Below are 14,680 nucleotides of genomic sequence, written 5' to 3' on the forward strand. Positions count from 1 at the left end.
TGTGCCTACTACATAACCGATGTTGCACGAGAACAGATACGTGGTCTACTCACCATTTATCTTTTGTAAATGTAATAATAAGAGATTATAGATATACAGAAGACTGGATGTTGTGAAGATATTTATTATTTGAGATGTTAATTTTACAAGGAAGGAAAAAACTCATCTCTGCCTTTACCGGGAGTCGAACCCGGGTCCCTCGATTGCCGGACGAGTGCTCTGTCATAAATAAGAGATTCATTGAAAGACTGGTTTGTGAAGATGAAGATTACACACAAGGAAGAAAATTCATCACTACCCCCACGGGGACTCGAAATCCGGTCTCTCGCTTGCCGGACGAGTGCTCTACTTTCTAAGCCAGCGGTTCTCAACCGGTGCTCCGTGTGCACTTCCCAGAGGCTCCGCGGCCACTCCGTACATGGAACGGCGGCAACAATCAACACTACAAGTCAAATTGTTTCTGTAAGCAGGGCCGCAACTGGAGAGGAGCAAGAGGGTATAGTGCCCAGGGCAAGAAGGGGGGGGTGTCGAATTCACTATTTAACTGCTGCTTCTGCATGCAAGGGGTGACAAAATTTCGGCTTGCCCAGGGTGACAAAGTTGCGGCCGTCTGTTAGACACTTGCTGCTAAGCTTTGTAAATAAGAACTATACAGTTGTAGGATAAAATGATTTTCCCAGAAATTACTGTCCGTTAGGTCTACATCAGGCAGGGCCGCAACTAGATGCTTGGTCATCCGGGGCAAGTGCGCATTTTGACGCGCCCTTGTAATGTTGAAGAGCATGGCCTCCACATCCTGGAGCGGGGCCCCCGGTCAGACTTTTCACAGGCCCCCTTCTGTAGTTAATTTATAGCGTGAAAAAGCAAAAAATGATGAGAATTGTCCCGGGCCCTAGGGCTAGAGCCCTGTCAGCCCCCACCTTCGTGGGGGCCATGTTGAAGAGGTTTCAGAATGAAATTTGCACACCCTCGGGCCCAACGCCCAGAGCACGAGACCCGTCTGCTTCCCCCTATCAGGTAATTTATTATTGTAAAACTTATTCTTTCCTTAGAGCTTTATAAAGTTTGAAATGAATGGGCTATACGAGCGGGGAGCCGTATTTAGTGGCAGGAATTTTATTCTGATGAAATGCAATTCTTCAACCGAATTGTATCGAAAAAGAATTGTAACCTCAGACTTCTAAAATATGCTTCCTCCAGGATTTATACCGTTTTGCGTATTTGCTGAGTTTAGTTCGTAAACCGAATTTCTCGCAAACGGTTGACTGTACAGTGAAGCTTTGGTTAGCGAATAATTCGGTTGACGAACATGCAAGCTGGAGAAAATTCAACTAAATCCAAACAATGGAGAGATTAAGAAGTCTACGGATATATGTAGCAATTTGTTTTAAAATTCTGAGGTGGGTGTCCGGTATGGGATATTAAAGCCTCTATCTCGTAAGATTGAGGGATATTGTCTCTCGAAAAAATCGTTTTGTGTTACTTTAATAATTTCCCTTGATTTCTTCCCATCTTTTAAGTTACACTGTTGAGCATGAAGAACTGTTGTGAAAGTTTCGAAATGTTCGGGGTCCCAGGTACGAATTACAGTAACACCTGACTTTCCTGTCACCCCGCATTTACATCTTGTTATAAAAATATTTTTTTAAATTAGAATAATTTTGAGCTAATTTAGTTGAAGGCGAAATATAATTGGCATCGCGTACTTAAGATAAATATTTCCCCAATAAGACCCATAAAAAGACGACGAATAGATAAAGAATTAATAGTAATCCGCAAATGTACTGAAGTGAGTGGGGGGGGGGGGGGGGGGGAGGCACCACATATTAGAAAATATTTCCTCAACTTCCGTCGCCAGTCTTAGAACGAATTATTTACTTAAGTCGGGATATCATTGTAATCCGTTTCATTTTGCTATCGGTTACATTGATTCCTGAGAGAAAAAATTATATATTTCGATTAACCAACAATTTTTTAGGTCACCAACGATCGACGCGCGCGTGAACAATGTTTTTTTTCCTTCTAAAAACTATTTTTTCAATATTCGCTTGTTAATGTATTGAAATCAGATTACACCTTTGTCAAATCCATTGGAATGACTAAATCATTGAGATGAAATATTTTTCTAATACAATAATTATATACAGGGTTTTAATTTTTTTTCTTCATAGACAAGCAAGCGTCACATCTGAGACTGTAAAACCACGATCATTCCCGCCACTAGCAGGGCCTAATATACCGACAAATATAGTTTAGAGTCGATTACAAAATGGCTGGACAAACAGCTATGCTCCAGCTGAGCAGCCAAAGACTGATATGCTGATAAATCAGCTGTCAGGCAGCTTTGGAATAAAATTTCATAAAAGAAAGCCTAAAGTTAGATTTTACTGCTATCTATCATTTATAATAAAAAGTACAAACACATCATGAAGAAAATTAAATTTACCATAAATTGATGTAATTATTAACATAAGGATAATTATGATGTGTTTTAATCGTTTGTCTCAATTTTTCTATAATAATTCCAATGGTTTTATATTTTATCAGATTCCTATACACAATTTAATTTGCATATGAAAGCTCTTTGACAAGCATTTGATTCATAAATTACAAAAATCAAAATCCCATAATGGGATTAGATCATGTTGAGTCTGGGCATAAGCACCATTTTTAGTGTCTTATACAATATGACCGTCCTGTCATTTCAACTAGAAAATGAAGAAAATAAAAATAAAATGCTTGTGATCAAAACTGAGCAGAATGGAAGCAGAGTTTCTGTATTCACAATTTGACTTTGTTTATCTTTGATTAATCACTGCTGATTCTTTTTCCCAGCAAAGCATGGCTCCATGAATTACTGCTAATTTCAGTCACTGCTTTCCTGTTAAGTGGTGGGGCCATGCCAAGGATCAATTAATAGTAAATGTTTCATGGTGAAGTTGAAGAAATAATTTTGTGATTTTTTTTACACTTCATTAGCAATGTAAAAAATACTTTGCTCATTGTATTCACTTCTTCAAACCTTTATGCAAATTTTATGGAATAATGTGAATGTCAATTTCAATAACTTGCTATGTTAAATACAATGGAGTAGAATTTGAGCAAGGCACTTGAATTTTAACTTCCTTCCCCACCAAAATAAAGACCTCTAAACCACACATGCACCTCGTCCATATTCCCCTGCAGAACTTATAACAAACAAGGCACACATGTTGTAATGTGTGTATATGTGGTGTGAACCTGACGTGAAGTTTGTTACAGTGTAATGCTTGTTATGTGTAGTGCTGCCATCAACCGAAATAAAGACTGGTAGAGCAAGGGGAATCAGCCTTTTTTTTTGGCTCAATGAATTTTAAAATATCAATTTGAGGGGCACTGATAAAAAATTCTGGCTAGGGGATCCTATCAAAAACCCCTAGTACAGGAGATCACTGTCTGCAAGTGTGTTTGTTGGAAACAAGCAAGACATATTTATCATTTTTAACACATCTGTAAATTGATAGAATTTTAAAGTATGGCTTTGTTAAGCAGTTGAAGTCAAAAGAAAGTACATAAATGAATGGCCCCTACTACAGTATATTGTGGAAAAAGGACAATTTTGCAGTTTTCCCCACTACCTCAGTTTGATCCAGAGAATAAAAAAAATATGTCTCTACACCAATACAGTATAATTGTTGAGTTACCACCAAATAAATTTTTTACCAGTCTGCCATAGTCAGCTGAAGTGATAAATTTATTGTGTGAAATACATTAAAATCTTTGTTAACAATAATAAAATAACACAATCTTCCCTCTGCATCTTTTGTATACACATATTTGAAAAATGCTACGTCTTTTGAAGTCAAGAGAGGATGTTCCAAAAAAATTATGTATATAAGTTGTAAAATATATTATGTATACAGTATTAAAGACTTCCCAAGACAAACACTGTATGCGAATAATACAATACTGAAAATCTTGTGGATGAGTGAGTAATAAATAAAACCACAAAATCATCTATTTTTGAATAAAAATATTTGAAACTCATTTAGAGCTATAACAGGGACACCGGTTCTAGGTGTTCTAAAAAATAAAAGTTCTTGCAATGAACGACCAAATAAGAACAAATTTGTTGGGTACCAAAAAAAGTATCACAAGGGCCATACCAAAAACAAAAATTATTTAGAACATTTTTTTCATCCAACAGCTTTCCTGCAAACCCTAGGAAAGCTTCAGTTGTGACTGGATGGTTTGCATCCATTTATTACTTTCTAAAAAAATCATACATTGCTAACTCTTCCATGATTTCAACAGTTTTTCCTTTTACAAGACTGCTTATATAGGTACATTTTGCATTTAAGCAAGTTTTACTGATATTAGACTCTGATATTTTTAAATGCAAAAGATCACTGGCGTTTTGAAAAATTTAGATAAACAACTTATTATATAACTTTACAACAGATGAATTTTTATATAAAGCATGCATACTACCAGACGTTTAAAGTAGAGCCTCACAGTTTCAGAATTTCTAAAAATTCCAAAAACTTTTTTCTTTTAACATATTTTAAAATATTACACCTATGTACAACAAAAGAATCACACTCTTGATTGAAAACTTAGTTCCTCCTTTTGCGAACACGAGAAACACGCCAAGCATTAGGCTCCTCATATTTGTTGTACAGAGGTTCCAACCTAAGTTGCTTTTTGCGTTTACTCAGTTTTCTTGAATCCGCAAACTTGTAGAAAGCCGGTGCAAATTCACACAGCCATTTTGGGTCTATGGTAGTAACTTCTCGCATGTACTCCTTGGTAGTCAAAACAAGTTCATGGTACACAACCCTAAAGGAAAATTAAAAGAACATACATAAAAAATGAATAGAAAAATTATCATTTACTTGTAAAATAGCGTAAAAAAACTGATAATGGTGAAATTATGATGAATATATATATATTATTCAGTAATTATAACATTTTTAAAGAATTTTTTTTTTGCAGTACATTCATACTCAGAGACAGACATCTTAAAAACATACAAGCTAAATCAGCTGCAAAAAAAAATTAATAAATAAAAATAAAAATAAATAAATAAATAAAAAGTCAAAGAAAAACTTAAATCAAATAAAATATAAAAAATTAATTTTTTCAACTGTATTCATGAAAAATAAACACAATCAGAAAAGTAGAAAAAAAAAGTACACACCATTCAGGTTGCCGATTAAACAAAGAGCTTGATGGGTGTATATAAACAATTTGGCCATCAATCAATGTTCGATATCCTTCTTGTGGATCTTTTTTAGTAGCATTTCTAAAGAAACCACTGCATATGGCTTTTTGCACTCTTGCCGTTACTTTTCCACAAGAAACCACATCTAATTTATGCCTGAAAATAATATTTGGATATTCAATCAACATAAATTTTGAAAAATATTGAAAAAATAATCATTTAACTTGAAGAAAAATTTTAAAATTAAATATCTTTTTGAATATTTATTGTTGAATTATAACAAATAATTAAAATATGAACATATTAAATTAAACAATATTTTTCAATAACATTCAAAGAATTTTTACGCAGCAACACAATAATTACAATAATACTTTTTTTAAGAGTATTATTTTTATTTTGGAAATACAGGCAAGAGTATTAATTTGTGAGGTTTTTAACAGAAATTTGCAACACAAAGACAATTATAAGTGGACTTTTTCCCCCATTACAAGATTTATTATTTTATTAGTTCAAACATAATTTCTAAAAGAGTAAAAACTTGTTAGTTTAATATAACTGAATGCATATTAATATGTACTAATCATATTTTATCAATGACAGAATTCAATGAAAATTTCCATGACTTTTAAAAACAAGCAACATCTATCTACCTTACAAAACTTGGAAAAAACCATTCTAACATGTAAAAAAGGTAAAGTGATCATTGAATCACGATTCTGACTTCTTTTTATGCAATTCACTAAACTTTAATGTGAAAATAAATTATGTCTTTGCTTACCACTAAGCTATTTTAAATGAGAAAAGAGAAAGATCAAGAAGATAAAATTAAAAAATGTCTCTCTAAAAAAAATAATGTCAATTTGTCAAAATGAATCAGTCAATTTTTTTAATTCAATCAATCAAAATGATGAAAAAAGACAATATTTGAAAAGACACACATGCAAAAAAAAAAAAATTGATACATATTATACCTTTTATTTACAATATATATGTAAATTTTTGACCAGTACATTGTTTTAAAATTGTTTGATATTAATTTTACGATTATCTCATTTTGAATAATATATTATTAACTATATAGAATTGCTTCTAAAATAAACTGATTTTATAAGTATAATGCTCAAGATAGTTTCTTGTTAGTTTTTTTTAATAACTTTTGAAAACTAAGAGATTGTTTCAAAAACTTATGTTCAGCACATTGATATTATAATTTTAACTGCTATTATAATAAAAAACTGCCAATTATAACCATACAATACATAATTTACCTATCCATGATTCCTAACAACTGCTTACGGACATCTTGCGCTCTCTTTAATGTCCTTATTTGAACAAAGTTCTCGTAGCACCAAGCATTAGAAAACTTATTGTTTTTCCAAGAATTGTAAACAGCGAGCAAAGTCAAGTGATCTCCTTCAGCCTGATTGAACTTGGCTTTCTTCTGATCAGCAAGAGCTTGCTTATCCTATCAGGAAAAAAAATTAAGAAAACCACAATAATCATACAGTATATGAGACAATGCAATGCAAATCCATGTACTGAAACTCCAAGTCCAAATTTGGATTTTTTTTTTTCACAAAGTGAACGTAAAAAGCAGTACTGCAGAGAATTATAATCATATTTACAAAACCCAATTCACATTTCTCTTCACGCAGTATCACTCAACAAAACAAATGAAAGTTAAAAATGAAAAAGAACAGAAATTTAAACAAGATATTATATGAAAAATTTTATTTAAAAACACTTTTGTCCTGGTTATTGCAACTAATACTCACTTTTGGCCTATAAAAGACATTTTGTACTGACAACATTGATACAATTGTTAATATTTCTTCACTACAGCCCAGATGTACAGACATGATAAGCATTTTGGATAGATATGGCTCCATGGGAAATTCTGCCATCTGCAAATGAAACAACAATTTGAAATAACACGTCAATGATCACAAAATTCCCTAGTATTTAGCATGAACATTTTAAAGTGAAATATTTAAATGTTTTAAACTGAAAAATATTCATTACAAAATATGAAATTGTTAAAATGAATGAAAGGGGATGAAAATTTAACGCATCTGATTTCTAAATCAGTGTTCGAATATGCATCAAAATTTATTTACACTCTTCCAAATTTTGTTGAAGAGTGAAAATACTCAATTAAGCCTTCTAAATTTTAGGAGTTATTTCTCACTGATAGAAAAATACCCCCTTATAATTTTGAAGAGAAGCAAAATTACTCTTCAAAAATATTTTTTCTGACAACACTAGTGAAATGTATCTTGTATATGAAGTTCATCATTGTGACTAATGCAAATTCAACTTGGCAATGACAAACAATTTTGAAGTTTTATCTGCCGCACAATTAATCATTCTGAACTTGCAAAACTATTGGAGGTCTATCACTAAAGAGTATTATATTTTTACTTTTTTTTTACCATTATATAGTAATAGAATACAATCTTGAAATAAGCTTTAACTACAGTTATTTACAAAGAAAATTCCCCAGAGGAATGCATGTGAGGTGCATGTGTGGTTAAGTAATTAAGGCAGGGCCGCAACTAGGGGGGGAGCAGGTGGGTCTGCGGGGACCAGACCAGAAGGGGTGCCGAATTCTCCCTTTAACTGTTTCTTCTACAGGGCAAGGGGAGCCAAAATGCCGGTTTGCCCCAGGTGGCAAATTAGCTAGTTGCGGCCCTGAGTAATAGTAGTTATTTTCAAAAATGCTATTATTCTATACTCAATATTTCCTTGTTAAGGACCCATAGAAATTAGAACTGTGTGTTTTATTCAAAAAAGAGAAACCATTGTACAAACCCGTTAATCTGCAGATCAATGTACTTACCCTACGACCGAGTCGAGTTAGTAATCCTTCACCATCAAGAGCACTGAGAGAATGAAGTTGCTCCAATGCCGTGAGAAGAGACTGGAATTATAGATTGATGGTTAAAGATAAAATACTGAAATTATGCACAAATATTGAAATTCCCATGTTTTTATATAAAAAAATAAAAATAAAAATAAATAATATAAGACTATTAGGACAGAGAAAAATCCCCAAGTAACCAGGGTAAGACAAATCTCCCAACAATGCACGCATTTTACACGTGCCAAAATCAATATTTTATATGCCAGCATCAGGCATATAGTAAAAAAAAAAATGTGCCCCTCAAAATTTTTACATGCCTTGGGCATGTGAGTAAATTTGTCTAGCCCGGCAAAAACCAATTGGTTTCTATTGGTGATCACAAAATCGTGTAACACTAAAATACAGCATGAGCAAATACAGAGGGGGGAGGGGGGAAGTAATCACCCACATTAAGGTTGATATTGAAGTCATGTTGCTACTGATTTAGTTTTGTAAACTATTCTTTTAACATGCTAAGCAAAAAATAAATAAAAAATAAATAGAATTCACAGAAATAAATTTTATCAAGTTATTTTTTAATATTAAATCTACAATTTATAGGCAAATACTTTTGCACACACATAGATTGAAAAAATATCTATTCATCGATTTTAGAGGCTCTTACTTCAGGAGGTGGTGCATCCATGAAATCAAATGATAAAAGATCATTTATGCCCATAGCCTTCAACTGTAGTACAGTAGAGGCCAAGCTAGTTCTCTGAATTTCCGGAACTGGAGTAGTTAACATTTCATCTCGGTATGATCTTTCTGTATACAATCTGTAACACTTTCCTGGACCTGTTCTACCTGCTCGACCTGCTCTTTGCTTGGCCTGTGCCTGTAATGGAAAAAAAATTAAAACCATCTCCCACATATAGAATATACAAAAATTTTGTGGTGGAAAGGAAGGAAAAAGAATATGAGCTTTCTTCTATTTCACAAACTTCAAAAATTAATAAAAATATTCTTTCAAAATTTAGTTACTCAAATGATTGAAATTTTAACTTGAGCTATAAAATTAAATTAATGTTTACGATTCACAATGTCAGAAAATAAATATTTTGACTTTTAATATTTTAATTTGATACATAATTAAAATTTTCTAGCACTTGCTAATTACTCGGTAGAATTGTATCTCAATACAGTTATCCACAATATAACAACATTATTAACACTAGAAGGACCAATACCAGTCAAAATGACCGGAGATTGATTTTCATTATAAAATCTTGATTTCCGTAAGTTTTGTTTATGTTTAAATGTAGATATGAGTGTAGGTAAGAAACAGAATATAAAAACTCTGGGTTCTCAAATAAATTTTAGAATTAAATTTGATTTTAACCTCTTTGCTTGAGAAGCACACATATGTGTACTTATTTTTTAATGGTTTTAAATGGTTTTCAATGATTGTTTTTGAAGAGAAGTAATTAACATTTCATCGCAGTATGACCTTTCTGTGTATCTTGTTCTATGAAGACTTGAGGTGTGCATAAGGGTGCCTAATCATTAATTAATAAAGTTAATCAATTTTTTTTCTTTTTGAAAAAGCCATTTTGACATACAATAAACATATATCAACTGAAAAAAAAAATTAATGGTCAGTTAATAACGATTAACTGAAAAAAAGTCATGTTTTGGCTCAGGTTTGAAGAGGATAATACCCATCAAAAAGTTCCTTGTTGCATAAATGATAAAAAAAAGTATTTACGCTTTTTAACATTATAGTTGCAGTTGTATTCGTACATCACATTTTCTACACTTATCAATACTTTCATTAAATAAAAAATACATTTTCTGCATAGAATTTTTTAAGCATTGAAAATTTATCACTTGTTTTGTTACTGCAGAGTAAGACCTGACATCGCTGTCTCTTGGTCTCCTGGTATAGTAACACTTGCTGTTGTTAACAAAATGCTGATTCCTCAAAAATAAGGGTCTCTAAGCTTTTTAGCTAATTTCAACAAGAAGGAAATTAGCAGTTTTATTTTCCAAGCTTTATTTTTTTTTCTACAAATTGACAAAGCGTTTCTTGAGGCTACATCAAATGCTGTGGAAAATGAGCATGGGCAAATGAAAGATACGTGCAAGAAATTATTTTGAGCCATCTGATCAACACTATACTTCCTTTTATTGTAAAACATTCTTCTCACTTTGAGTATATTTTAATATTTGCATTGAATGTACTAGAAAAATATTTTTTTTCCTTACCCAGAAAAAACAAAATGTAACATCTTGAACACGTTTCATATAAAGTCGTCCATGATAAATTTCCCAAGAAAAATTTCTTTTCTATCCTTCAATAGTATACCTACCAAGGTAGTAGTATTATTCTTCAGTATTTCAGCAAAAATTAATGAAGAAAAACAATTATGCTAAATTTCTCTCTCTCTACTAGCTTTCAGATAAGATTCAATAATTTACATCTCCATATTTTTGGCCAAATTAATATTTTTATTTTGTAATTAGTCTATCATTAAGGATGCATGCATTAGCTAAAGTGAGCATATTTATATTAGAAGAAATCTGATGCCATGATTTGATAAAATATTTGCTGCATATGGCTATGAAAGTGACTATAACGTTAGTGGTCAAATTGACCAGTGATGGTTCTTCTAGGTATAAAAAATTATCTCAGCCAATTTTTGAAAAAAATAAATAATACCTGGACAGCATAATGTTTAAACATTTTTAGGAAAAGTCGTAAAATTTCAACATTCCAAATAATCTGGTTCATCATAAAATCGAGGGAGAAGATCAAAAACAGTCAAAATGACTGCCATGGTTTTTCTAGTGTTAAGGAATGTTTGTTACCTGTGATATAGGTGTAACCACTAAAGAATCCATTCCAGTTTTAGAATTGTAAACATTTTGTTTGACAAATCCTGGATCAACAACATATTTTATTCCATCAATTGTAAGCGAAGTCTCAGCAATATTAGTAGCTATAACAACCTGAAAAGCAATAAATAAAAAACAAATTAGAAAAGTTTGGATCTATTATTGTCATAAAAACCAATTAAATCAAATTTTACATTTCTGACCAATGAATCTTGCTTGACCAAAAACCAATTGCAAATTTATTTTTTGAAAACAAAAATTGGTACTTGACACTTTTAAATAAAAATAAATGATATTTATACATTCAGACAAAAAGTCTTTAAATAAAAAAGAACATAGTTTATTTTAAAACACTGATGGTGATGACATCCAAATAAATAGTGTCTGACAAATTCTCTTTAATTCTATGACTACTGGTAAGGAGTCAGCATAATTTGGAAAAAGATATAAAAAGTGCAGAAGAAAAATAAATCTACCTTCCTTGTTCCAGGTGGAGCAGGGTCAAAAATCCTAGTCTGCATTTCACTTGGTAAGGCTGAATACACAGGAAGGATGACGAGTTCCGGAACTTCTGGACCAAGCGATTTCATACGATCATACAAAATTTCACAAGCTGTGTCAATTTCTTCTTGACCAGTCAGAAACAGTAAGATATCCCCTAAATTGAAACTTGATGGTCAATATATTTTTCACAAATATATCTACAAATTAATTGAGTGCAAATCTGAATAATAAAGTAGAATCTAGATTGAGTTACGGCATTACATGTTGGGGTGGGACATACTTCACCAATCTTTCTTCACTTTTTGTCACACAGAAGTCCTTCATCTGTATCATTCTGAGTAAAAATAGACTCACGCATACATTTCCACTTTTCAATCAATTAAAGCTACTCCCTCTACAACACTTGTACGTTTATAAAAGTTTAAAAATGTTTTATAAAAGAAGTGGCCATCTCAATCTGAAATTAAATTAGTCTGGAATGCAATTTAGACATTATACTATACAGGTACCAAGGCCAAATAAAACTAGTTTCCAAAAATTTTTTCCTTTATCCTTTGCTCCCAAAATATTTAATTTATTTCCTCAGTTAATAAAAGAACAATCTTCATGTACATCTTTTTTTATCAATTTAAAATCTTGGTTAACTCAAGAAGATTTAAATTATGTTTGATATTGTAATGTAATCTTTTATCTTGCATACGCTGCTAAATGCCAAATTTTTTTGTTTATCAATTCCATTCCTGTTGCCACTTATTTCTTGGTGTTATATATATATGTGTGTTTTTCCTTTTTTTTTTTCTCATTATTTAAGCCAACAAATATGTATTGGATATTGTTTTGTGGGCTCACAAGCTTGCTTAGCCCCTAAATGTTTTGTAACTGAAAAAAAAGGAGAAAAATCTTAAATAAAGGAAATTTGAATTTGAAAAAATAAATAAAGTGGTACTAAGCATTATATAGCATAGGTTTTCTCAAATAGTTTTTATGAGAAGCAATGCTCCTTTTAATTTTGTTTTCCAGTGCAATATGTCATATACACTTACAGCAAATTTAGTGATTTCACATACAGCTTTTTTTCACATAAAAGAGAAAAATTTAAGAAAAATAAAAGAATTTAAAGATTATAAAAAAAACATACAAAAATGTATATACCATAGATTTTCACATTTTTGGTTAAAATAGTTTTATTAATCATTTCCAATGGAACCTTACTTATTTTAATGCACAATATATTCATTCCCTAAAAATGATTTTTGTGTATGAAAAGTTTTCGGCTTTGACTGACAATTATAATTATAAACATTTGTTATTTCTTGAAATGAGATACACATGATAATTTTTTATTCCAAAAATGATTCTTACCTGGTGGTTCTGTCAGATGTATTTGCATCACAGTTATCAAAGATGCATCTAAATAATCATTTTCTGGTTCTTTGGTGTACAGTATCTCAACTTTATGAGTTCTACCTGGTATTGTAAATATAGGAGCCTCAAAGAAATACTGTGAAAATTTAACAGCATCAAGAGTGGCTGATGTAACGATGAGTTTTAGTTCTGGCCGGCGTTTGACAGCCTGTAGAAGTAAACAAAGACTTCAGTTGAAGTAAAGATGCTATGTGCATATGTTACTGGCAAGGTATAAAATTTGGCGCTCTATAGAATGAGTCATGATTTTAGAAAATATAGTAATACTGTATGAAGGTTTGTGACTAGATCAAACAGTTAACCACTTCACTTACAAGCGATTGACAATTTTTTTTGTAGATCTCTATTTGATGAATCGGCAATAAATATGGTACCCCTAACCTCAGCGCACATTAGAAAAAGAAAAAAAAAGAATGAAACAGTGCAATTGATAAGTTGGTAAAAGTGTAGATACGAAGTAGATTTCTCTTTTCACCCTCACCCTACCTGTTCTCTTTCATTCTTGTATGTATATACAGTCGAACTTGATTAATTTAGAATCCAGTCACTGGGAAAAAGTTCGAATTATCCAATTAATCTATCCTGGATCTGTAAAATAACTACAAATTGCAACTTAATCACCAACATTCACATACGGTAATAATTATCAGTTATCATCCTCCTCAGTCATCAACCTCATCATAAACGCAGTTATTATCACTTACGAAACTGTTTACCAAATTTTAATAATTTATAAATATAAGAATTGATCTTAGCTGCTATATTATTTGATTGTTATATAAACAGTATCACTGCAGAATTTCTTGACCATGTTCAAAGCCTGATTAACGGAAACAGTTCACAATCATCTATTATGAAACTGTTTCCCTAATTTTGTTCATCATTCTTATGCTATCAAGGAACTATACTTTCATTAGCATATTATACACAATCTGAACTTTCTGTACTCTTAATGATGTTGGAAAAGATTCAGATTCTGAAAGACACCATCACTATTAAGTGGTACACAGTCTCGATGCACTCCAGCTAAACAATGTTAAAACTAAATTATCAAAAAAATAAAAATAGGAAAACCAGAATTTTCAAACTTTTATTAGTCTTTAAAAATTTGTTGTTTTATAACCTGATTGAGAAAAGCAAAGTTTGTGTGTGTGGCTTCTTGTAGAATTTTTCAAACTAAATTTGTTCATATATAAAAAGCATGATTTTTTCCCCCAACTTCGAATTATCCAAAAAATTTGAAAAAAAAGTTTGAATTAAACAAGGAATTTTAATACTGAATTAGATATAAAATTCAAGGGAAGTTCTTAAAAGTAAGAATTATCCAAAATTTGAATTAACCAAGTTCTAGTGTAGTAGAAAGATACATCATATGTAGCAAAAAAAAAAATCACCATCAGGGATCAGGGTATACAAAAAACGAAGAGTAAAAAAAATTATTGGGTAATAACAAAGCTTCATGATGATGAAGAAAGGCAAGAAAACAGAGATAATTTGTTTGAATTTATTCCACTGGTGCATGGATGCAATATTACATCCTTTATCATAAAGTGGTTGAGACAGATTCAAATACACTTTACGCCTACATTCAATACAAATGGAAATTAAAATAATGTGTGATACATATACTTTGTCTAAATAAGGCCAGCATGGGCATATGCACCACAATGAGCATGCATTTGAGAGCTTGAGGTAAGTACTACATTAGCGTTGCCACTGCATTTTTCCAAGATAAAATTTAACTCTGATTTAAATACTGCTTACTTTAATTTAATAAACAAATATTTGATGATATGACAGACTAA

The 14,680-nt window shown here is 31.5% G+C and overlaps 1 protein-coding gene across 3 annotated transcripts in view; it reads right to left on the bottom strand.

The window, feature by feature from the left end:
• Nucleotides 1-3,715: 3,715 nt before the first annotated feature.
• The window catches only part of LOC149079067 (ATP-dependent RNA helicase DHX8-like), a 32,174-nt gene continuing 21,209 nt past the window's right edge, over nt 3,716-14,680 (bottom strand). For all 3 annotated transcript variants that reach the window (XM_089241348.1, XM_089241349.1, XM_089241346.1), the window contains exons 16-24: nt 12,813-13,023; nt 11,423-11,604; nt 10,920-11,060; nt 8,734-8,946; nt 8,046-8,126; nt 6,982-7,110; nt 6,475-6,671; nt 5,180-5,359; nt 3,716-4,818 (exon numbers count right to left, since the gene is read on the bottom strand). In XM_089241348.1, the coding sequence (XP_089097474.1) occupies nt 4,596-4,818; nt 5,180-5,359; nt 6,475-6,671; nt 6,982-7,110; nt 8,046-8,126; nt 8,734-8,946; nt 10,920-11,060; nt 11,423-11,604; nt 12,813-13,023 (1,557 nt within the window). In that variant the 3' untranslated portion in view covers nt 3,716-4,595. The remainder of the gene's footprint in view (nt 4,819-5,179; nt 5,360-6,474; nt 6,672-6,981; nt 7,111-8,045; nt 8,127-8,733; nt 8,947-10,919; nt 11,061-11,422; nt 11,605-12,812; nt 13,024-14,680) is intronic.

The sequence above is a fragment of the Pholcus phalangioides genome, unplaced genomic scaffold (genome assembly GCF_987345545.1).
Source record: "Pholcus phalangioides strain wild (caught in Gottingen) unplaced genomic scaffold, Ppha-v1.0 ptg000013l_1, whole genome shotgun sequence".
Classification (NCBI taxonomy): Eukaryota; Metazoa; Arthropoda; class Arachnida; order Araneae; family Pholcidae; genus Pholcus; species Pholcus phalangioides.